Source organism: Amia ocellicauda, chromosome 12 (assembly GCF_036373705.1).
Source record: "Amia ocellicauda isolate fAmiCal2 chromosome 12, fAmiCal2.hap1, whole genome shotgun sequence".
Taxonomy (NCBI): Eukaryota; Metazoa; Chordata; class Actinopteri; order Amiiformes; family Amiidae; genus Amia; species Amia ocellicauda.
In genome coordinates, this window is record NC_089861.1 from 14849895 (window position 1) to 14874606 (window position 24712).

The 24712-nt window shown below is 34.1% G+C and overlaps 1 protein-coding gene across 1 annotated transcript in view; it reads right to left on the reverse strand.

Moving 5' to 3' along the window:
• The window catches only part of ttc29 (tetratricopeptide repeat domain 29), a 132039-nt gene that overhangs the window by 12607 nt on the left and 94720 nt on the right, over positions 1–24712 (reverse strand). Inside the window, exons 9-11 of the mRNA XM_066718443.1 lie at positions 22739–22830; positions 16397–16514; positions 11842–12073 (exon numbers count right to left, since the gene is read on the reverse strand). Coding sequence (XP_066574540.1) covers positions 11842–12073; positions 16397–16514; positions 22739–22830 — 442 coding nt within the window. The remainder of the gene's footprint in view (positions 1–11841; positions 12074–16396; positions 16515–22738; positions 22831–24712) is intronic.

Sequence of the window (24712 nt, forward strand, 5' to 3'; positions counted from 1 at the left end):
TAAAGAAATTAATAATGACTAATATATTACGTTTCTATCAGTAACTATCCCAACACTGTGTGTGTATGTGTGTGTATTATACCGTACAGGAAAGCAGCACACCATAGACGTCTCTTTATGTCATGTGCACATAAACTGATTTACATATTCCTGATGATTTTAAAAATGTGTTTATGGTATCATTGTTAAAAATATAACTTTTTTAAATAACATCACATTTAGAAAAAGCATTTAAAACTCAACACAAACCGGCCTGTGCTGCATTGGGCACTTCTTGATTCTGCATCTTTGTGGGATCAAAATGTAATAAAGTAATAATATGAAACACATTGACTTCATCTTGATTTCTTTTTCCCTGAGAAAGCAGTGCTTCAAGACCCATTGATGAAGCAAAGAACTAGTATGTACTGTGCATATTCTGTTCAAACAAGACAGTAATATCCTGGGGCTACCTCTACAAGTCCCTTTGTTGTCTCTGAAAGCTGACATAAAATCTGTAGAGATCTGTTTCCAAAGATCTTCCCCCACAAGTTTACAAGATACATTCCCTTTATAGCGGGAGAACCAGGTCTGACAATAAGTGTAGCCCTGTAGGGCTTGCTGCACTAGTATTTTCTCCCTATGTATTTATAGAACATACAAACTTAACCGTAGATTTCAAATAAACACAATTGATAAACACAATTGCATTTAGACAGCATATGTGTTTTTTGTTACTAGAGGAGGGGTGAAAGCTACAAGCATTAATTTCAAGTTATACTTTAAAAAGAGGTCCTACTATTCAGGGTCTTTGAATTAGGCCTTCCCTGAACAAATTGCTTTTCACTTTAGTGTTCAAATGCTGCCACATGCTGCAACTGCAAAAATAAAGACTTACCATGCACTTCACACAAAACCACTTAGTGAAATTTTGTTGGTATTTTTGTGTTTCTTCGTAGTAAACATTTAGTAGCACCAGGCAGTTTTGTTAAATACTGTACTATGTTACAGGTATAATACACACAGTCTAGACAAAATATATACTGCGCAAAATCTAAAACTCCCATATTAGTCAGTTAAAGCAGGCTGATATTCTCTAGAAAAGCAGTACAGAAGTTATATTATTGCATAATTCCACTAAATTTGCACAAAACCTTTATTCAATTCTTGTCTCATTTACAGAGCCCAACAGGGCTGACATGAGCAGGCTTCCTAAAATTATCAGTATTTATTCAGCACAGCCTCAGCATGAATGGAAAACCATAGGGGAATCTAATGTTTCATCCTAGCAGAGGGTGGTCCCAAAAAGGGAGGCTAAAATATACGAGAATGCACCTGGTGCACCTCCACTTTGAATCTTGTTTAAAAGAGAGACTCTGTCATGAAATAACTGCCAGCATATAACCTCCACTGATCTCTCTACCTTGAAAAATAAAACAAAATGCAAAACAACAGAACACCACGCTAAGTCAGATGATTATGTACAGATGCCTAAAGCTATGCTTCTGTTTTTTGAATGAACACTTTCTTTAATACAGACCGAGTTTCAAACTGCAAGGTGCGTTCCTCCTTCAATACAGGACAAGCAAAGCAGTGTTTTCACAGCAGGAACTAAACTCACCTTTATGTTACAAGCTTTGAAATCACAAAAGGAAGCCTTCTTAGGATTTCTTTCCCTTCTCTGCATCTTTCAGATATATCGCCAGACAAAATGAAACTGATGATGGTGTTTTAAGTAGAATCTACAGTTGACTCCAGATAATTGCATAGTCTTGGGACCACCATGACATTATGCACTTAACCAGATTATGCATTAAACCGGAGCTAGTTATTAAAATATAATGCAAAGACAATATAGCCTATGCACATATGCGCATATGAGTCTAAATCAGATTCATCACCAATACAGTGCACAGTGGGATTTGGCTATTAGTTGACAGAAAAGGCTAAAATTATGAATCAGTAACTTTTGTTTATGGTACCAGAAGCACAAACAAAGACAGAAATCAGTAGGAAAGTATTTCACAGTATGTAAAGCAACAACTCAATAAATCAACCTGGGAAATAGTACAGAATAATTGTACTCTTTCAAAGTAAATGCCGCTTCTTGGCAACACAGAAGAAAATACATGCTACCAAAAATAGCTTAGACGACTTTCACAAAATAAACATTATTTTCACTAAATTGATTAAATTTAACTCTTTGTCATATCTATCTAGCCATTTGTCCACAAATGTACTAGCAAGTTTCACTAGCTCACATCTTCACTGGAAGAAAGTATAGGTTAATAATGAGTTATAATGAAAATTATTCAAAGTACTCTATGGTCAATTAAAATAAAGTGTTTAGCTGGTAAATGTTCTATAGATTCTTCTCTAAGTATGAAAAAAAGTATTTGATATAAATCTGAACTTTCCTGCAGTGGACAGCACTATGCAATTATCAGGTGTGAAATGCACTGTGACATTGTGAATGGGACCACGTAACTTTATGCACTAATCCGAATTATGCATTATAACTATATGCATTAAACCGAATCATGTTTACACTAATACAATGCATTTTACAATTGGGCCAGCTTTTTGCTATGCAATTAAACAGAGTATGCAATTATCTGATATGCATTATAAGGAGTCGGCTGTATTGCTGTAGAGGCATTGCAATCATTACTTAACCATTGAACTTTCAAATTAACTACCGATTCTTTTACATGCTCAATATGTATTCACTATACCTGCTTAGCTGTAGTTGCTGTCTCTTAAAACATATTTTGCTTAACTTTTACTTCATGATTTGCATAATGGTGCATTTTTGTTACTGTATACTATGGAATTTTTGTACTATGCAAGTGCTTGCTATTGTCTGTTAGTTTAAAGCACATGCCTTTGATAATATTATCCGCCATAGAAACAAATAATATTTGTGTCTATGCAACTCCTTTGCAAACAAAGTGTCGGAGGCAGAAAAAGGAACAAATGAAAAGAAGACAAATTGTTCAAAAGTATAAGGCTAATCTGTTCCCAACCAACAAATCACCTTGCTTCTGTTTTTCAATAAGTGTACATACCTGACAGCAGAATGTGGATGACAGACACAAATCAACAAAAAATATATTTTTGTTCAGACACTACAGAGTATGAATCGTTCAATAAATTCATTATTGTTTTTAAAACTAAATAACTAACATTCTGGACAACCATTATGGTCCTCATGATTTAACATGATTAAATTAAGGCATGCATCTGCTTGTAATTTCATGAGTGGATTTTCTTTCATTGTTGACTTAATTTCCACATGAAACTTATCCATATCCAAGGAAACAGAAAAGAGATGTCTTGCTGAAGCAGGTACAGTCAGGAGAGTTGTAGCTGGAACACCTTTGATCTTTTACAGAAATCATCAGAAATGTCTAGAACAAGCACTGAACCACAAAACATGATCAAAACTGGCTCCATAATTTTGACCAACAGCTTATATGAAGAAAAAAAAATGAAATGTTCATTGGTGCAATTTAAAATTATTTTGAATTTCCTAAATACCAATACACATCCTTGTACTTTTTCAGTTTTTGAAACAGCTTCCATGCATTTTGTTCATTAGAGAGTAGAACAAATATAATTATTGGAAATCCTCTGCCATTTCAAACATCACGTTAATGTATATGCTCTATCTGATAATAGATTCAGTAAGGCCACTAAAAATACTAAACTAAATAAAAATGTTGACCCACCCGCGTATCATTACAAAATTAACCTTCGCGTTTTGATTTATAAGTAGTAGAAAGTGTCTTCTTACAATATATTACACTGCAATAGGGTACAGATTTGTACTATGCTATTCTCGTGAGGTCAAAGTATTGATTTGGCCTAGCCCCAGGATAGTATAATTAGGGTGCTACTTTTGATAATTTTGATCATGTAATGTCTCCTTAAATGTTTATTGAGCTGATTTGCTTCCTAATATATATAACATGTATATTAATGATCGTACAGAGTTGATTATTTATACATTAAAGTCTTAAATGAGCTGTGCGTTCTTCATTGTGCATAGTTCTCAACTGAGAATTAAATAGAACTTGTTTGGAAAAATTAGGAATGCAGATTTGTCATAAGAAAAGCTGATAAAGATTTAAAGGGAAGTAGTGACAAGGAAAATAAATGCAGAAAACGACAAGGCTTAGTAATAATCAGGGACAAACACATTGCAAAACACAGCATGCAAATCTTTGACTTTCTCTAAGGACGTATTTGTAAGGTATGATTTTTTCCTGTTTAATATGGATATTATTTTCTCGTCTATTATTGTTGCAATAATTTTCACCAGGTATAAATTGTTATGACTGCAAAAAAGATCAAATCCACTGACTTGTAAACACAAAGGTGAAAGCAGTAAGGTCTGTTTGGGTGTTTATGTCTTTCATGGGACCTTCTTTTTATACACACCAGTACCTTCCTTGGTATGTGCTCTTTATGCTCTTAAGGCAATAGAAACTGTAAACAATGCTGTATTCATATTAGTAATGTCAGTAATTGTAATGCTGACAAAAAAAGCAACAAAAAAGCATTTCTGATCCTATTTTGGAAAGAGAGAGGGAGACTGTGATGCTGAGATGGAAATATAAGAGCCATCGTGTCTGAAAAATGCAGTTATCATTTCATTCTTCCTGTCTTTTAATGCTCCAGGGATCCCTGAAACGAATAGGAGCAATAAGTTCACTTTGCAGAATTAATGCAGTAATTCTTTATCATGAGAGCTGAGCATTACCTTGGACTGAGTTTTATGCGAAATGGTTTGAAGCCTAGTTTTTTTTAATGATGGCCCTAATTTGTTAGCTCCCTCTAAATTATTAATCTCTTTTATATTCAAGTAGTTATTACATGTCATAACTGTGTATCTATGGGGTGAAATTTAATAGCATCTGCTGGACCTTAGGAAAAGGGCCGGGTGTGAAACACTATTAAAAATTAATAATTAGCTAAATATTTGCCTTGGCACATTTACAGAATTGCATTTGTAATTAGCATGGGAGCAGTAGGACTAGCAACGGAAGAAACTGTAACAATAACGTATTTATTAAGCAATACTGTGTAGAAAGCACTGTATTATCTGGTAGCATGTTTACAGTAAATGCAAATCTGTCCATAATACAAGGATAAAACATTACATTGTTTCAATTTCATATTATGACGTTTGATACTTAAAATGTACAAATATATATTATTTTGATAATTTTTTTGATATCCAGACAATGGACTATTAGGATCTCATGACAGGAAGCTTACTGTCCAATCAAGAACTGCGTTGTCAGAAGTATTCTTTGACCAAAGACAAAAAAACAGACAAAACCAGAATTTCAAAATATCTATCTTATACAGAAATGACATTTGATATATTCATCTGTTGTCAATTAAGTTAGACATATCTTAGTTTTGTACATGTATTTACAGATATGCACATGTAAGTGCCAGTGCATTTCATTTTAAACAGGGCATTACACTATTTAATTTTACATTTTTAACTATGAGTCGATGGTTCAGCTACGAAAACTTTATTTCAATGTACAAATATGTTTAAGAATAGACTGGCAACTCTATTGGAATAGATATTATATTTAATACTGTGCAATATTTTATAGAATATTGCTTTCACAACTGACGGGCTTAAGGTTCTGGTGTGGCGTGTTTTGGAATTCAAGAGTCAAGCTAATCAGAGAAAGAGCCTTTTCATACCTAATTCGTTTATGAAGATACAATTTGGAATTCAACGTTGCCATTTTGCTTTGATTGGATTCACACCTGCAGATTTTAGTCCAAGTAAGTTATTCTTCACAATCATGAATGTATTTGTTTTCATTTAGCATTTACATCAAGTGAATCTCATTAACGGCACCAAACTTATCTTCCCATGTAATAATATAATAAATAATAATGTAAACATACTAATTGTATATGTATAGATTGCCCTGGCAGAATACAAATGAGCACCAGTAAATCATTGACAGTACTACAATGCTCATTTTATTCTGGCATCCAAGATTCTAAATCATATAATGATTGCTTTCAAACTGGCCAACCTTTAGGGGGAAATATATTACAGTTTTGTCTCAGTTGAGCCGAAAATCCAAGTCCACTTCTTTAGTGTGCACTAATAATTTTGATAACACACCTGCAAAAACTAATCAAAATTCTAGTGTTAACTGAATTCTAGTACAAAGTTCCCACTCCAAACAATCTTGGTAAGAAATAATAATAATAATAATAATAATAATAATAATAATAATAATAATAATAATAATAATACAATTTACTACAGTGCTTTTCACACTGAGGTATCTCAAAGTGCTTTTACAAGTTAAACAAAAAGCACTACATGACCTTTGCAGATGACACTAAGATGTAACAAGCAAAACTTTAGTAACAAGCAGCTCAGCCACATCTTTTATTAGAGCTACTAAGTAAAATAACTATAGGGGTTATTCATAAATAAATACAATATTTCCATAATGCACCATTATATCTCAGTGTGACAGCGTGTTTTCTGCTTCATAAAAGTACCATCACGGTAAATAACATGACAATTACATTATTCTGGCATCGCAAAGTAGACCGAAAATTACTGCCAGGTGTCACAAAACCAATAAAAGTCAGTATGCAAAGTGAATTGTCCCGATCTTATGAAGTATAATGAAGATCTTGAATAGATTGAAATGTTGATCTCAGTTTGCCTTAATAGAATTGTTTTTTGGAAAGTTTGTGCAAAGGCAATGGCTAAAATTCAGTTTTCTACTTAAGAGAAGAGGTTGTGGGAAAGTCAAATAAGTTATATGAAAGATCTGCACCTGTTAAAGAGAGAAAATAAATTTGGTAACAAATAACTAAGCATGTCAATATTGTGTCTACTGTAAAAATAACAGTTTTCACAATAATGCATGTAACACAACAATAATGTAAATGTACATTCAGATTTATACACCACATCAAAGAAACCAAATTAGAGTAAAACAAAATTTTACCTGTCCTACTGACAGGTTACCAGTAGTTTGGTATGTGGTATTTAAGGTGCTAGTAAATTATATTTAACGTTGTCAAATTATTTTATGAACTAGTTTGAATGTATGCAAATTAAGAGAGTGGGTGGTTTTGATGGTACTGTCTATTATCATGGAGAAAACTAAGATGACAGTAAAACCTTTTTTTGCATCAGGATTAAATGAAACCCTGTTATAGCAACATAATTCCCTGGAATGCAAAGCCAAGTTTATTAGCAAAGTTTGATCTGAGAAATCACTCAGCTGATTCTAACCTAGTGGTAGAAAATGTTAAGATAGTTTTTTTGTTTTTTTTTCAAAAGAGAGACATGAATCAAGTTCAAAATTCTTGTGATAGGTATTGCTGTTGACACAGTGGGGTCATACCAGAATTTACAAACATATTCATTTGAAATGAAAATTATAAAACTCAGTCAGCGTCTTAATTGATGACTGCAAAATGAGGTTCATTAATAAAATCTCTCTCCTTGGTCTATATGACCCTTAACATTTCTTCCTTTTTTCAGCTGTTATGGGTACTGTGACAGCAATAAACTTGCAGAACTAATTACTACACTTGGATAATAAATAGATCATTTTACTGTGCTGGCAAACCAATACAGTGCAATATGAAACAGGAAGCAAATTCATTTTTCCAGCTGCTGTCTGACTGTGCATCATGTAGAGCTATGACACTAAAAACAAAAACACGGCCTGAAACGTACCAGAGCAAGAAATGAAACACTTCCTCAGTGAGACATTTGTGAGATGCAACTACAGTACCTGCTTTCATATTTCAATGTCATACATAAGTAAAGGAAGAACTAGGGCACTATATACTATAATAGAAAGTGCTGTCTTGCTAGGATAACTGTCCATTATTAAAGGGATAGAAAAGATGACCGTTTGTGTTAAAAAAGTAAAAACAGTTTTTGCTGAACTGCATGACACAAGAAAAACACAAGTAAGTGTCTGAATGCCTCCCTGAAAACAAAACCCAAGAAACTAAAGGTTTTTATACCAGTGCAGGACTTTAGGTCAGTGGCATGAGCTGATGATTTTCTCTTCTCTGATCTTTTGTTTCAAAACTTTCAATTAAACATTTGGGAAGGCAGAATAACTGAAATTAAGTATATTAACTTAATTTATTATTACAACACTTCTGCATTTCATTTAAAGTGACTGTATATACATGGTAAATAATAAGCAAATAATAAATATTAAACAAAATGTTTTTATTTTAAAATATAGATTTCAATTTATTTTTTCCAATTTGGAATCGCCAGTAACTGGACAGCTTCAACTCTGTGCCTCTTTAGGATGCAATGTGATGAAGAACATTCTCTGACATGCACACTGTCAAAGCCATTTGCTATTTTCCACACTGCATGCCCACAATGCCCACAGCCCTGCTACATCAATCAGAGGATTTCATGCAGACTGCTAACAACCTGAACCTGCAGGCAGAGAAGTCACAAGGGGTTGCTAGTGTGGGATGAACTAAGGATTGCTCAGCTGACTTGTACCCACCCTGGCCTGGACGAGATTTGGATTTGTGTGTACTGTCCCCTGGGAACACCAGGCTTAAGCTGTCAATAGCAGGGTGGGGATTTGGGACCAGCTCAATCCAGGCTACTGCAGTATGGGTAGTGGCAATATTTAATCTATTAAGAAACAAAATAGATTATGGACTTGCATACTTTCAAAGCTTTACAGAAAGCCATATGGATACTAGAGATGATAAAACGAAATAACAACAGACCTCAGAGTAAAGGCTTCACAGCTCAGTACAAACATTCAAAAGCAAGTACTGATTGCCACAGCACACTGTGCGATCACAGCACCACATGCCACACAGAAACGTAATAATTATGGTCCATTTTATACTGATTAATAGCTAACTTAATACTGCCACTGTTGATTAATTATTAAATCAGTGCTGAGTCAGAAAAAAAAAAATCCATCTCTTACAGTTCTTATGTTTTTTTAAAGTCTGGTGACACCTGTCTAATAACAAAAACTTGCTGCTTATGACTTCATTTGTGAAGAATAGTTGCACTCTTTTGGAATAATGTTACACAATATTGTCTGAGAAATCAGAGGCTTTGATAAATGTATACAGTGATAATAGATTTCTCATATGGCACATCATTTATAGGAATATCTAAAACATTTCCCACTCTCAGTATTTATTTTAACCCTAGATGCCATAAATAAAACCTAGATTAATTATAATAATTTAATTACTTATTTACTATTTAAAAACCAATTTTAAAACATTAGAAAAGTTATCCAAAATATGCAAGATGTATTAAATGTATGGTTCAGTTTTAGACTGTTTCTTTAATCAATCAAAATATTTTTAGAACAGATGCTAGAAGTGCAAAATCATATTTTATAAGTGACTTGATTCATGTTTAATATTTATTGAGCAATACCAAAAATAACTAAGTAAACGGATCATTGCATTCAAAGGACGGCTTGTTTTACATAGAAATCGTTAAATACAAAAGCATGTTCCTCACTAAAATTATGCAAAAGTCATTGCTGTGTCGCTGATGCTGCTAATAGACCACAAACACAATTTGGCATCATACATTTTCTTGCATAAACTTTATACTCTCTCTTTCTATCTCATCATCTCTCTCTCACACAAACATACATACATGTAAACACAAAAACAGCTTAAAAGAATACAGGGACCCATTGTTTGCTTTTGCCAAGATTAAGTCTTTTAAACTGGACAGGTTCATGTCCTCTTGGCAATAGATTGAGATGTATCTCTAAAGTGCAAGACTGGAGCTTAAAACTGAAACTACACAGGGAAATTCTTTCCCAGAAAATCCTCCAGCCAGTGTTTGAAAACCCACACATTGAGAGTTACTCAAATAGCACTCTTTTTTTAGATTAATGTCTTACTTCACATCAATGCAATAAATGACAAACCCTTTTTATTGCATGAGACTTCTAAGTACCCATTAAGATTCGGAAATTGTTTCTGCAAAATGTAAAAGAATCGTATTTTACTAATAACTATTTTCCTGACTGTATTATACACAAGAATATGACAAATGTGTCCCTGTCCTGTTTCCTCCATAATCTGTGGTATGTGTATAATGAAAGGTTAGAGTAAAGAAACAACAAAAAACTGGCTTTGTTTGCTCCCCAAATTCAATTACTACATTCTTGAACTGTAATGTATGAATTTGAAAGCACTGGGGCAGCCAGTAGGAGTGTATTGATTGGAGTATAATGTCATGTGCAAAAGCGAGAGAAGGATGAAAAGTGTTTTCTGCTTAATGGCCTGAAATAAAATAGGTGGGAATGGCCTCTAATTAGACAACAATTGCTGAATAACCCAGTTTCCCTCCTATGACACCCCCCCATTGGTCACCAGCTGGCAGTTTGTCTTGTGTTTGCAAATCACTGCTGACTGTAGTTAGTGCCTCCTTAAAAAATGAAAAAATGAAAAAAAAAAAAAAAAAAAAAAAAGAACTAAAAAAAATAGGGCTCCGAGGGTCTCAGCTGCTGGGGTACAGCTTGCTGCTTGCAATGAGTAGCAACTGTCAGTTTATTTTATCTCAGGCTTTTCATCATTCTGCAAAAACTGGTTGGTGAAAGCCACCTGAGAGTCCTAAGAATTTGTAGGCTACAAGTCATTAGCAAGGACTACTCATTGATTCAGGGGCAGAAACTCTGCTGAATATTGCTTTAGATAAAGTACATCTTAACTCTTGATTTTCAGATAGGCAGAAATATTTCATACAGATGCCAGTTCTAATAACTTGATACTCTGCTATTGTGTTTGAAAAAGGACAAGGCTATAGCACCTATGCACCGCTGAACAGCAGCAGACGAAATAGCGCTGACTGCTGCCTACAAGTTTAACTAAAGCACCTTGACATTGCTCTCTGATGATGTGAATCATGTGCATGTCTCATACCCTGGAAAATTGTGGGTTTGTTAAATATTGGATTGTTGATCAATCTAAGGCAGACAATCTAAGGAAATTAACGTGATTTGTATTGAAAGATTTCCAGTTGAGGGCACATTCAAAAGGACATGACACAAATCAGAAGGGAGATAAGTAAATAGGTGGACGACATCAGTGATGTTACTGTTAAACTAAACATTATTTAAATATATATATATATATATATATATATATATATATATATATATATATATATATATATATATATATTTGTTTCCATATGTTTTGTAGGTGGGTTTCAATACATGTTAAAAGTGTATTCAATAACTACTCAGAGTGTATATAATATTACCATTTTATCCATAGGCAATGTGCATTTAGTCTTATAATAAATATGTTTCACAGTTATAGCAATTGTTATGAAGAGAATATATATAGGAGTTGCAAAGGACATTTTTTTTTTTTTTTTACAAAGACAAGGTTCACTACCATCTGACTGGGAGTTAATTACAAGCATTTCAAAATGTTATCATTCTGCCCATGGATTCTTCATAAATATACACTGTATATATATATATATATATATATATATATATATATATATATATATATATATATATATATTTTTTTTTTTTTAATTGTGGTTTCTGTAAGCCTGAATGAAAAGTCTTGAATATAACCAAAGGCTGTATCTAATAAAAGACGCCCATATTGTGCGCTTTCTTTGTCTCAAGGGCTTCTTTGATATGCTGAGAATGCCTCTTTCAATGTGTCATTTTAGTCTCTTTTTTCTGTAACAGTATCATCATAATATCTAACACAAAATGCAAGAGGAAGAAAAAAAACATCTACCCATTAAGAAGAGAGCAGCACTAATGTGTTTCGTGACCAATGACTTACAGACTGCGCTTGGATCGTTGAACATGTCATTTCGACTCTCCTTCCATGCCAGCAGCTTCTCTGTGTTGACATGTCCAGTTGCCTCGATGTGACTGCTAAATGCTGTCATCATATTGTGGGCTTTGGCAGAGCCGAGGTACACCTGTGCTTTTTGCAGCAGAGGCAGATCCTTTAAGTTCTTGGCGATCTTATAAGCTTTCTCATAATACTCGCAGGCCTTGTCGTATTGACCCTATTAAAAAGGATCAGAGAGGAGAAAACAAGACACTCTGAATAGGTATTTTACACTGTAAAGAGCCCACTTAACATCCTGTGGCGTATTTGCATTGTTCAATAGGAGCACTTGCTGTAAGTGCGTGTTTTTATAATGTAAAAGCCCACTGGATATTCAGGGGTAACCTTGTAGACACTATTTGATTGCCTGAGTAACAAAAACAGGACAGTAACCTTCTGCGTATTGGGAATTCCTTTAAATATGAAACAAAGAGGCATTGAGGGAGTCTGAAATTCCTGGCCGGGGTGTAGTGTGTGTAAATTTCATTAAGTCAACACTGGAACGTGAGTTTATCTTTTTTCTAACCTCAATCTCTCTCTCTCTTGTTTGATTTAATGTAATACCTAGTTGATAGGATGAGACTAACATTGTGTTCCGTTAGAACATCTCATCAACCGACAGTGAAAGGTCATGCAGTTTCTGGAGTTATCAGCCAGGTGTTTGCCTTTTATTCCCCAAACGCAAAGGCAAACCTACAAAGCTGTATAAAAATATCAAAGGGCTTCTTTTTAGCTGGGCAATATATCTATTCGATTTATAATGGTCTTTTTTGGTTCCTCTCAAAAAGACTTTTGGGTAGATGTACTATGAAAGGCCAGTCACAGCACAAACATACTGCATGTAGCGTCTTTGTTGTGCAGAGTTAAAAAAATATCTTATGTATTTTCCATTGTTCATTTACAGGTGCAGGGTATCATATGTGAATGTCATTATGTTTAAGATTTTGTATTATTAGTTCATATACGATATAGGTAGGGTTTTTCATTGATGTGTTAATAAAAAAATATCAACATATCTAAGTATTTATCAGAGACTTCACACGGCATTGTTCACGTATTTCTATTACTTATGTAAGGTATTATTTTCCTCCAACACAGATACTTTGGTACTGCATTTGTGCTTATTAAGTTTAAATCACAAATCACCTGGACATTGGCAGAATTGGTGTGTTTTCCATTTTTATAAATATTGTAACAATAAACAGAATGTTAAAGGCATATGTGTACAGTCTATTGCTCACAACACACTGGGGAAACCTGAAATTTGAAATAATTATATGCATTATTCTCAAAAAAGCATTAAACACAACTGGTAATGTGCAGGGGAATGCAGGGGGAACTGCTGCCACAGTGACTGTCAGTGACAATCGACAGAAACAGCCTGGAGGATACATCTCTGTGGCTCCAAGCGATCTTGAAAGTTGCTGCACTGAACTTCATACTCGTGATTTAAAAAAAACTTGTCAGATTGTGAACAGTGACAAGAAAACAAGCATGTTACTGGAATTGTGGTGGCAAAATGCAGTACTTACTCTTTAAGCAATTAATATTTAATTTTTGCATAACTGTATGCATATGTTACTTTCTTCCTGTATTTAGCGATTGCTTTCTCCTGTGCTTGCAAATGCTCAAAACATAATAATTTCCTGAGAACTCAAAACCCACTTGTAAAATATAAATGCCTGTCAAAAAAAGGATTGTGAATGATACCAAACCCCTACCTTCTGGTGGTTTTACATCCTCTCTTTCTGACATCTTACTCAGAGCTAAAGTCATGTTCAGTGAGAAATTAGCTCTTATAGATATTCATTCATAGTGATCCTTACTTACCCTTAAGGTATTTCACTGTTAGATCTATAAATTAATTATACAGAAATAGTAATTAAATTTAGAAAATATTAAATTAGGAATTATAGTTTTTTCTATCCATCCTAGCATGTATGTAATTAATATGCAATGAATCTCAGGGAACTTTTCTTAATTCTATTAAAGCAGAGATAATAAATAGTATATTGGGCATAATTAAAGTAAGATAGAGCATATATATGCTTACATATGGCTTTGAAACCTGGTCACTAAATGCACAAATGTTACAGAAGCTGCAGATGACACAAAGAACCATGGAAAGATGTATGCTTGGGATAACAAGAGATAGAAACAAATGAATGGATCACCATCACCATATATTGATCCACTCCAAAAGATGTTTTCAATTATTGGGATCCATTCAATAACTTATTTTTTCCATCTTTGATTTGTTCTTCTTGTAATGTGTCCAGCCTGTTGCCATTTTAACATTTTCACTCGAATCCATTCATTTCTTTTTCAGTCTCTTCTTGGTATTCCAAACCTACACATTTTCATGTTCCTTTATGTATGTCGTCCGCAGTTTCTGTATAATTTTTGCATTAAGTGAACAGGTTTCAAGTCCATAAGTGAGCACTGGTAGTATGCATTGATCAAATACTTTTCTCTTCAGGCAAGTGGGTAGATTTCCTTCCAGCAGCGTGCTAATTCTTCCAAATGCACTCCATCCCATTTTTACTCTTCTTTTGATTTTTTCCATAATATATCTGTCTGTGCTGATTTGTTGTCCAAGGTAGACATACGTTTTGACTTCGAGTATCCGTTGATCTACTTAAATTTTCACAGATGTAGCAAAGGTGTTAAACATGACTTTAGTTTTACTCGGGTCCATTTTATGTCCAGTTTTCTTGCTTGCATCTGAGAGTTCTTGAATTTGAAGCTGTAGGTCTTCAGATGCTATTGCAAATATGAAGATGTCATTGACAAATCATAATTTGTTAAAATAAGCTCAGTTTAATTTGATTCCTTTTTCTTCCCAGCCTTTTCTTCAAGAGTTGACATTAACAGTTTTGAGGAGATTGTGTCACCTTGACGTACTCCTATACAAATCTTGATGTGGTCAGTGTCTTGGTGGAGTTGGATTGTTGAAGATATATTTCATAAGAGTTACATGGGTTTCCTCAATATGTTGATGTCTTAGAGCTCTGATGACTGAGTTTGTATATATTGAATCAAATGCTTTATCATAGTGAACAACTACTGTGGGCTAGGCACAGAGGCAGCTCATACTCTGCATCTTTCCAATACTTCTCAGACAACTTGTATATGATCCATTGTGTTAAATCCACTTCTGTATCAGCTTGTTCTCTTGGTTGGAAGTCCAGTGTGTCTTGAAGGCGATGTGTTAATATCTTTGTAAATACTTTGTGTAAGATGGAAAGTAGAATAACGGGCCTATAGTTCTTCAGATCTTCTATGTCTCCTTTCTTGTCTATGTGTGTGTGTGTGTGTGTGTCATTAGTCATTCAATGTATTTGTATTTACTTGTATCTATACTTTTAGTAATTTAGCATAGTAAGCTAACTTTGTTTAATAATAAAGAATGGTTTGTATCTTTTGAACTTGTGTTTGTGTCTGATCTATTCTAATGAATTGAGCTCTACTGGTCAAACGTCTTACAAGAGTTGGTTCTTTGGAGAAATGCAACTCTGATGCACTACACATTGTACACCTGTGAACTAGTTACTTAGCATAGTCCTGTGACAGCCATGTGTCATCAATAAAACTCTTCTGGCAGTCTGAAATATCTTTGTTTTTTCCTCAGCCTACTGATACTTGTGTGTCATACCAACGATATCTCTGAGGAATATGTGATATGACTCACACATGGGAGATGCCAAGACATCAATTGACCACTGGGTTTCTATTTTTTTATCCTGTGTATATATATGCTGCATATATACATAACTCTTCTCTGGGAGAACATTCAGGATGAATGGACAATAATAGAAAACTTAAGTTTTTTCTAAGAAATGTTTGTAGTAAAATGTCAGACATTCATGTACTCTGATGGAGCTTTTGAGAAGAATAAGACATTTTATCACTCATAGTTGATGTTGATTCTTCCTTTCTTAGGCTTGTAAGACTGCCTGGTTGTCATTTTTAATCCAAGCATATATATGTATAAAGAAAACCCCATATGTTACATGAATTTAGTGTAATGGGGGGATATGAAAATATAAATACATAGCTTGCATACTAATGATCCTTTTCACACTGTGTGACTGTGTAAGAATTCCATCACCAAATGGTATTAAGTAATTACACAACATTACAAAAATATTAGAAATGACATAAAACACTGACCTACATATATGTTTATTAATTTGTTCACTTGATAGTGATATTTGTTTATTCATTTTGACAAAGACTATTGTGTCATTAGTTTGTTATATAATGAAGGAGTAAGTTGTATCAATGAAGTTCAGTGAAGTAAATTGGAAGGTCTCTGGCTATATCTGGTGTAAAACAGACGGATCTAAGAAATATATAACATTGTTGGTGTGCTATATTTCACAGGAGCTGCAATTCTTTAAATACATTCCTGATGGTGTATGGATTTCTTCATGCACTGTATGCATCTTCAGGCATATTCTCTACATTCATTATATTGAAATTATTCACAAGAACTTACCCTGGAATTGAAAATGATGCCCAAGCACATACAAGCCTCTTCTAAACTCTGGTCACTGCCTTGTGATACTTCAACACATTTCTCCAGATATTCAATGGACTCAGATACTTTTCCTTCACTGAAATAATAAAGCAAGAGATTCAACTTGTATTCATATAGTGTAAGTTAGAAACACAGTACTGTATATGAACTGTTTTTTCAGTAATATTCTGTAGTACAATCAGTTTCCTTTCCAATATTAAAGCTTGCCTATCACTCAGATGTGTTGTATGTTGCTTAAACATCTCTGTGACATCATCCTTCACACTTTTGACTGATGACATTTATTAATCTACTACATAATAATTGTTTTGTGGCTTTAATACTACAAATCCACAAAGACAAAATAAATGTTACTAAACCACAGAACTAAAGGCAGAACAATATGTTTGTTGGGAGGGAAAACAGATAAAATGTTACTATGTGACAATCATTTCATGGTGGTTCCACACAGAAGAAATCAAGTAAAAGAGTTGGGTTGGAAACATTTAAGATATTTTTCCAGTGACAAAGTTCCTTGTTTCCTGTAGTAATACAGTGGTAGAAAAAGGTGAACATTTCATGCTACTGTTTTACTTCAGAGATAGCTTGGTAATTACATTATTTTGTGGACTTTTATAGTGGAGATTAAGATTATGTATGTATTTGTGTATGCATGAGGATAAATCGGCCAAAATAAAATTGTCACCCCCAGATGCTCTGTAAATCTTTCTGTGACCATTAAAACTAAGAGTATAAATGCATACACACACATGCACACACAACGCATTGATCACATCACGACACAGGCAAATATGTATTTTAAATAAGGAAAACAGCTAGCTGTGTATTGTACATATAACTTGATAAATCATGATAAAAGGTTCTGCACTTAAGTTGTAAGTTTGCACTTATGTTGTAAGTCGCCCTGGCGTCTGCCAAGAAATAAAAATAATAATAATAATAATAATAATAATAATAATAATAATTCAATTCAAGATAATTCAAGGACATGTAGAACTCATCTAAAGCAAAGGATATGATTAAGGTTCTGCAGTTTAAATACCATTAAGGGTCCCAAGAACAATGTTTTGTTACATCGGCCACTTGTTTCAAATGAGATTACACATAAAAAGTACACACCGTAATAACCATGTCCATATTATACAAACACAAAATTAGATTCTTTCTGAAATGTATCAGTTAAAAAATATATAAAAAAGTTGTTGGAGTTGCTCGTATTTAACTGATCTATGTATTGTCTGTCACTTTAGATATCAATGAAAATATCTTGTGAGGAAAGAAAATCCCAGGGTCCAGAGATTGAGAATGAGATAGTGCAGACTATTTGTGTATCAAGGTGTTTCCAATTTCCAACTGGGAAAACAGGACTGTTAACACCCACCTCCCTTGACAACTGTCCAATTATGTATATCACACTTGGCCTACTGTTTGCACTAGAAGTAATCAATAAAGGATGTGGTTGAGTGAACATAGATTTTGGTTGAACCAATGCATGAAAACTTAATCATTTGCTCAGAGTGGAAAAATCAAATAGAGCAGGGATGAAACCGCCACTCAGGGGTTTGACGATTGTACCACCAAGTTTGTGGGCCTGAGCTGCTAGTAATAAAGCAAATGGGATCGGTGACAGGTGGAAATCTAAAAGGCTGCTTCTATTTCATGAATTAATGTAAACACTACCCATGTAATTATTTCTGTGGTCATTTTTGGAAATTTCATATAAGACTCACAGGTCCAATTTAATGAAAATCCTCCGCTTACTGGGGCGTTTAATTGTATATAAGGAAAATCTAAGTGTGAAGAGTAAAATGGAAAAAAAAGAAAGCTTAATCCAACAAGTGGAAAATGTTATTCAGCTTCAATGCAGCATTTCTGTTTAGACTAAGCCTCCTATTGACCCTAGAAAGCGATGATTGAAACACTATCCACAGCTGCTCAGAACTTAGAGTTGTTTTTTACCTTCAACACAGAAAGGTAAAAAAGAACACAGAAATTGCTACAGAGTTGCTTACTGTAGTGAGCACCATCGCATCTTGAGATATTGCTTAAGAGAGTCAGCGTGGGTCTAATTTGGAAGCAATATTGCTGGCAATATTTCTACATGTGATAGATATAACTTGGAATGACTGATGGTTTGTTGGGAGTAAACATTTTATATTCTCAACTTGCTTAAAATGCAAAACAATATGATACACATTAGCAATGGGATCTATCTTTCAATTGTTTTAGTCATGTTATTAATTAACTATAATAATAATAATAATAATAATAATAATAATAATAATAATAATAATAATAATAATAATACTTCTAATAATAATGCTTTTGTTATTTAAGGTAGATTTGCACTTATATTTGATAAAGGCATTGTAAGGTTAATGCAAATATTACATGCAGAAAACATAAAACATACGATTTTAAAACTAGAGAATGATTAATTTTGTTACCTGAGCATTTAAGTGTTGAGGTCATCTGTATCCCAGTAATAATAAATTAAAATCAGCAGCATTAAAAACAATGTATAACACATCTACTTATTTTTATATTACTTATGTTGGTTATTTTAAACATAGATCTGATATTTACATCAGATATACAATTTATATTGTGTTATACTGGATTACACTGCATGAAAAATTTAATCCGGGATTAAGCAGCTACACCATATGTCATACATTCCATGTTTTACATATAGGAAATTTAGTTTCACTCTATTACACATTATATCACTAAAATACCCAGTATACTTGATGTTTACAGAATGTCTTTATAAGCCTGTACAGTATTTAATTTTGCAGAATATTTCTTATTAAGTGTATACTGTGCCTTATTTAAATTCTGCATTTCTGTTTTGGCTAAAGGCCAAATGGAATAAATCTGGGAACGTCACGTTTTCTAGGTAAAACCCTTGAATAGCCATTACATTGCCATGGGGATCTTAGAAACATTGATAGTAATTCAGAGTTAGCAATTATTGATATAAAATTAGCCTTAAATATAAAATCTCATTATATAATTTTCCCTGTATAAACTTCACATATAATAAAAATGACAAATTTGAAGATTTACATGATAGTTCCTTGGATTATGCAGCAATAATATCTAATCTAGAAACATTAACTTCAATTATAGTACGGAGACAATAATTAAAACACATAATTGTATGTATGGAATATGAGATACTCAGATTTCTCCTTTGAAGGACATCTGCAAGGTTAGGTGGTTGCAAGGTATGCAAAGAATGGGATCGGTTAATCTATAACAGTGTTTTTCAAAGTTTTTTTAACCACAGACCACATTTCCACAGACCACCCAGACCTTCACCTCTGGTGACAATATACATTTGCTGTATATATATAACTGTAAAAATTTGGTTGTATGGTAGATAAACTATAAGAACATATGTTTACACTAATTTCTTGGTGGAAGCTGAAGATAACACCACAGTCAAAGCTTAACTTGAGAAATACTATTATGTTGATATTTTTAACAACAATATGTAAACTACCTAATACAAATGGATACACAGTAGCCTGAATTAAATCTGTCCTTCTTTTAGATATACCCCATCTGGAATAAGTTGAGTGCAACAGTGAGAACACCTTACTGCAGTCAGTAAGAAATGAAATATTGTTAATTAAATTAATCAGTTTTCCTGACTTCATTTTTTAATTAAATATCACGAATATTATAGTAGAATATTAATTAATGTCCAAAACATTGTTATTTTTGGATCAACCTACATTTGCATACTGTCCGGGAGTGCTCAGCGGTGGCACACCATTGGCCCTGTGCTGCCTGGGCTAGGGAGGGCTAAATCGGCTGGGTCTCTGTCGGCTCATTGCTAACGAGCATCCTCTACTCGCTACCGGGGCAGTTCTGCAGAGACGGACTGAACCTGTGTGTAAAATGACGGTCGGCTTGAGGGCTGCTGGGATTGGAGCATCCCAGTCATACTCACCCTCCCCACATGTGGTATTGGGGGACATGGCAATGGGCCATGATGCATTAGCACAATTGGCGATTCCAAAACTTTGGGGGAGAAAACACAAAAAATAATAGTCTATTCCAAATTTTCTAAGAAAAAAAACAATGTATTACAACCATTAATTACATCCACCTATCAAGTGAACAAAAGGGCCCGATTAAACAAAAAAAAATTGCATGCCGCTAAGGCGAAAAGTTGCGGGAGAGTCACAGCTCTGAATATCACAGCGCCACTTCAGTCCGTAAGAAATCTAAACTATCAGGAGCTGCGAACAGGGAGGAGACAAGCTTTGCCAGTGTGACTTCCAAAATGTAATAAAGTTTATGTATGTAACGCACTGGTATAAATAATATAATAATAATAATAATAATAATAATAATAATAATAATAATAATAATAATAATAATAATAATAATAATAATAGCCTAAACAAACCAAAAACAAATTAGAAATGTTTAGAAGGAAAAATAATATACGGTTGTAAGCACATCATCCAGACCTCTACATATGCTTTACCTAATTTAGGTATGCAAAGCAGTTCATGTAAATTAATCCATAATACCATTTATACTGCTATTTATATGGTATGGAAAAGATGTATGGCCACATTGAAAGCAGTGGCATAGGTTGGGGGTCGATGGCATTCGATGTCATGTTCATATGAGAATCTGTGCATCAGACAAATCCAGCTACATTGCTGTCGCTATGCTAATGATAGCAATTACACACAAAATAATAATGCATTTTAGTTTCTTTGTTCCCCCCTGGAAAAATGTCAAGCTATACCACCATTACTACAACTGCGATATGTGACACCATGCGCCAGGTCCCAGTTAAACATTAACCTGTGCTCAACTGCTGTGCTCATGTAAAATTAATAAATATCTGCTTGATTGTTGCACAGGTTGAAATGTATTCATTTTTATTGTACTATTATTCCAATTTTATAGTCACACTTATAAATAATGTCTTTTAAAATGTATATCACTTTTGTATCTATCTATCTATCTATCTATCTATCTATCTATCTATCTATCTATATATATATATATATATATATATATATATATATATATATATGTATAAACTGAGATATTAGGAAGAAATCAAAAGAAGATTGGATGGAGAGCAATAGCACGTTGTTGAAAGGAAATCTATCTAGTATTTGATCAATGCATACTACCAGTGCTCACTTACGGCTGTGAAACCCGGTCACTTAACGCAAAAATGTTACAGAAACGTTGGGCAACACAAAGAAGCAAGGAAAGATGTATGCTTGGAATAACAATAAGAGATGAAAAAGAAATGAATGGATCAGAGAACAAACAAAAATATGTGACATCGATGAAAGTGAAAATGGCAATGGGCTGGACATATTAAATACAGATCAGAGATGGACAAAGGAAAAAATAGATGAAAAAAGACCTAGAAGATGACCATATAAAACATGGTAAGATTAAATAATAAACTTAGCGTGACATGGAAAAGAGAAGCTGTAAAGTGAAGCAAGTGGAAACATCTTGGGGAGGATGTCATCCAGAGAGAGAGAGAGAGTGAGAAAGAGTGAGTTGCAATAAGGTTAAGGGGGGGCATTTAGATATTTTTTTGAGATGCAATAAGTTATCAATGCATCTGTTATTGATAATTTGTCCTTAGATATCTGAAAAAGGAATTATGTTGATATTTGTTAACAGCAATATGTAGATTACCTAATACAAACGGATACACAGAAGCCTGAATTAAATCTGTCCTTCTTTTAGATATACCCCATCTGGAATAAGTTGAATCTGACCACTGGTGAGTCTGCATTTCTTTCCTTTTAAAATTTAAAGGAACACAGCCCACCTCTTTCGTGATGTGTAATACTTATAAACAAATGGAAAATGTCTTTAATTTGAAAACATGGCTTTTGATCATGTGTTTTTTCCTTAATTATCCATACATAAGGTTGTAGTTAGCACAAGTGAGGCTTAATAATGAATCCATAGCACTCCTACACCCTTGCTCTGACTTTTCTGTCAGCACCCCTTTATTATTCCCACAAAACAATACCTGAAATACATGTAAAGGAGGAAGACATCATAAAAAATAGAAGTAGAGCAATACTGTTTGCACTGTAGTGTGAAACAAGATCTGTTAGAAGGTTGTTTGGCAGCACAAATCATTTAAGGTTTAAAACTCGAAAGTTTAGCAGGGCAAAATCAATTTGCAATAATGCCACTAATGCCTCAGCAATCAATTTGCAGAGCAAACATTTTTGATTTAATCGAGCCCATAGTCTCAAAGTCTACAGAGAGCTTATCAACACTCACCTTTCCAGAGATTTGGCAATGGCTTTACATGCTTTTCCCAGGCCATCATTATCTCCCAGAGCAGTCGAGATTTCCATATACATATTCAAATACTATGGAAGAGAAATAAAAGGAAAATAGCTGTCAGTCAAGACAACTGCACAGTGTTCTTTGCATCACACGCTGTCACCTTAAACAATTAATTAATTACAGAATAAGCAGTGAAATCTGACTTCAGGGACAACTATTTATAAGCACCATCTGTCTATGGTGAGCCCTTCTCTCCATCCTGAGCAATGTGAATGCCTGTACTTCTAAAGAATAAAGGAGAGCTGTCAGAAGTTTCAATGGTAATTTTAGTTTACTGCTTAACAGAATTATTTTGATATGTATATAATTAGGTTCATTTATTTATTAAAAGTTTTTCTCTAAAGAAATAATTCAGTTGAGGTGGTGAACTGCTTCCTCAGAGGAAGCAAATTCAGACAGCAGTTACATTATTTACAGTGCATACATTAACAATCAAAACATAAATAAATGTGTATACTTATTAAGATATTTAATTTTAAAAAACATTATTTTTAATTTTTAAAATATTAACATTGACCTTTTTATTTATGTATGTATTTACTTATTTACTTTTGAAAAGTTTAACATGAAAATAGGTATTACAAAAATGTTTATATGGTGCAGTAGAGCATAAACGGCACAATTTCTTAAGTAAAGCTTGTGGATTTAATGAAATATTACCAAGAATTAGCCTCTCACAAGAGAAGATAATTTTGTGAACATCTTAGTCTCAACCTTCTAAAACACAGCTACCAGTTTATAATCAATTGATTCATTTTCATTACTTTGGAAACAGATGAGATGTAGCAAGAAATAAACAAAAAATCCCAAGACATATTAAGTTTAGGAGTAAGGTCAATATATTCCCCTTCTAAGAAGAGGTTTTGATCTTCAAGGTTTCCCCCTTGTGACTTTAAGTAATTATCTTTATGATACTAAATACAGGCAATTTTGTCAAGATGCACCTTCAATTCTTAGAAAACTAGAGTTGTGCCAGGTGGATCCAGTTGGAGCCAGTTAGGTGTGAATCGGGGGCAGGTAGACAAAAGGTACTTAAAGCTGCTGTTGAGAAAGAGCTGTGCTGTTTCTCGTGACAAAAAAAAAAGTCAAACAGTTGACATGGGGACAGAATCCAAGAGCCGCCAAAAAATAAAAAATAAAAAATAAAATAAAAAATGTGCAAAATTTAGAAGCATGTGGCCACTACAGTATCAGGTTTTCAGAATGATTGCCTTCCTGGATAAACTCATCCAAGAAGATTTAATTTGTGAATCTTGAGGCTCAGCTTGTTGATCTGCGCTGTATTAGTGATATAGAAGAATTAGTCAATCAGCCCATTGGATACATGGTGTGCACGCCTAAACCTTGGAGAGTTGAGACCTTAGAGCAGGAAATTGTACAGAACTGCTGGGTTACAGTAGGTTGTAACCACAGAACAGGGCATGCACATCCCTTAGAGACACCCCAAGAGCTAGAATTGCCCAACAGATTCCAACTGCTGGACACCGAGTTGGACAGTGACAGCTCCGAGGGTGATGGGAGGGCACCAATGACAGACGAAAAGGTAGGGCAGAGGTTCTGCAAGACAAATTTAAAGAGTTAGGAAAGAAACTAAAGAGCAGAACCTCCACGATAGTTTTCTCTGAAATACTTCCGGTACCACGTGCCAGGCCAGGGAGACAGGCAGAGATTAGAAAGTTTAACACGTGGTTCAAATCTTGGTGTAGGGAAGAGGGGTTTAGGTTTATGGAGCATTGGTCTTTCTTCTGGGATAGATGGGACCTGTACAAACCGGACGGTCTACATCTAAACAGAAGGGGGGGGCTAATGCATTGGGAGAGTGTATGTGCAGAGTGATTGAGAATCTTTTAAACTAGGGACCAGGGGGACAGGGGACAATGGGAGATGTGACACTAAGGAAAGAAA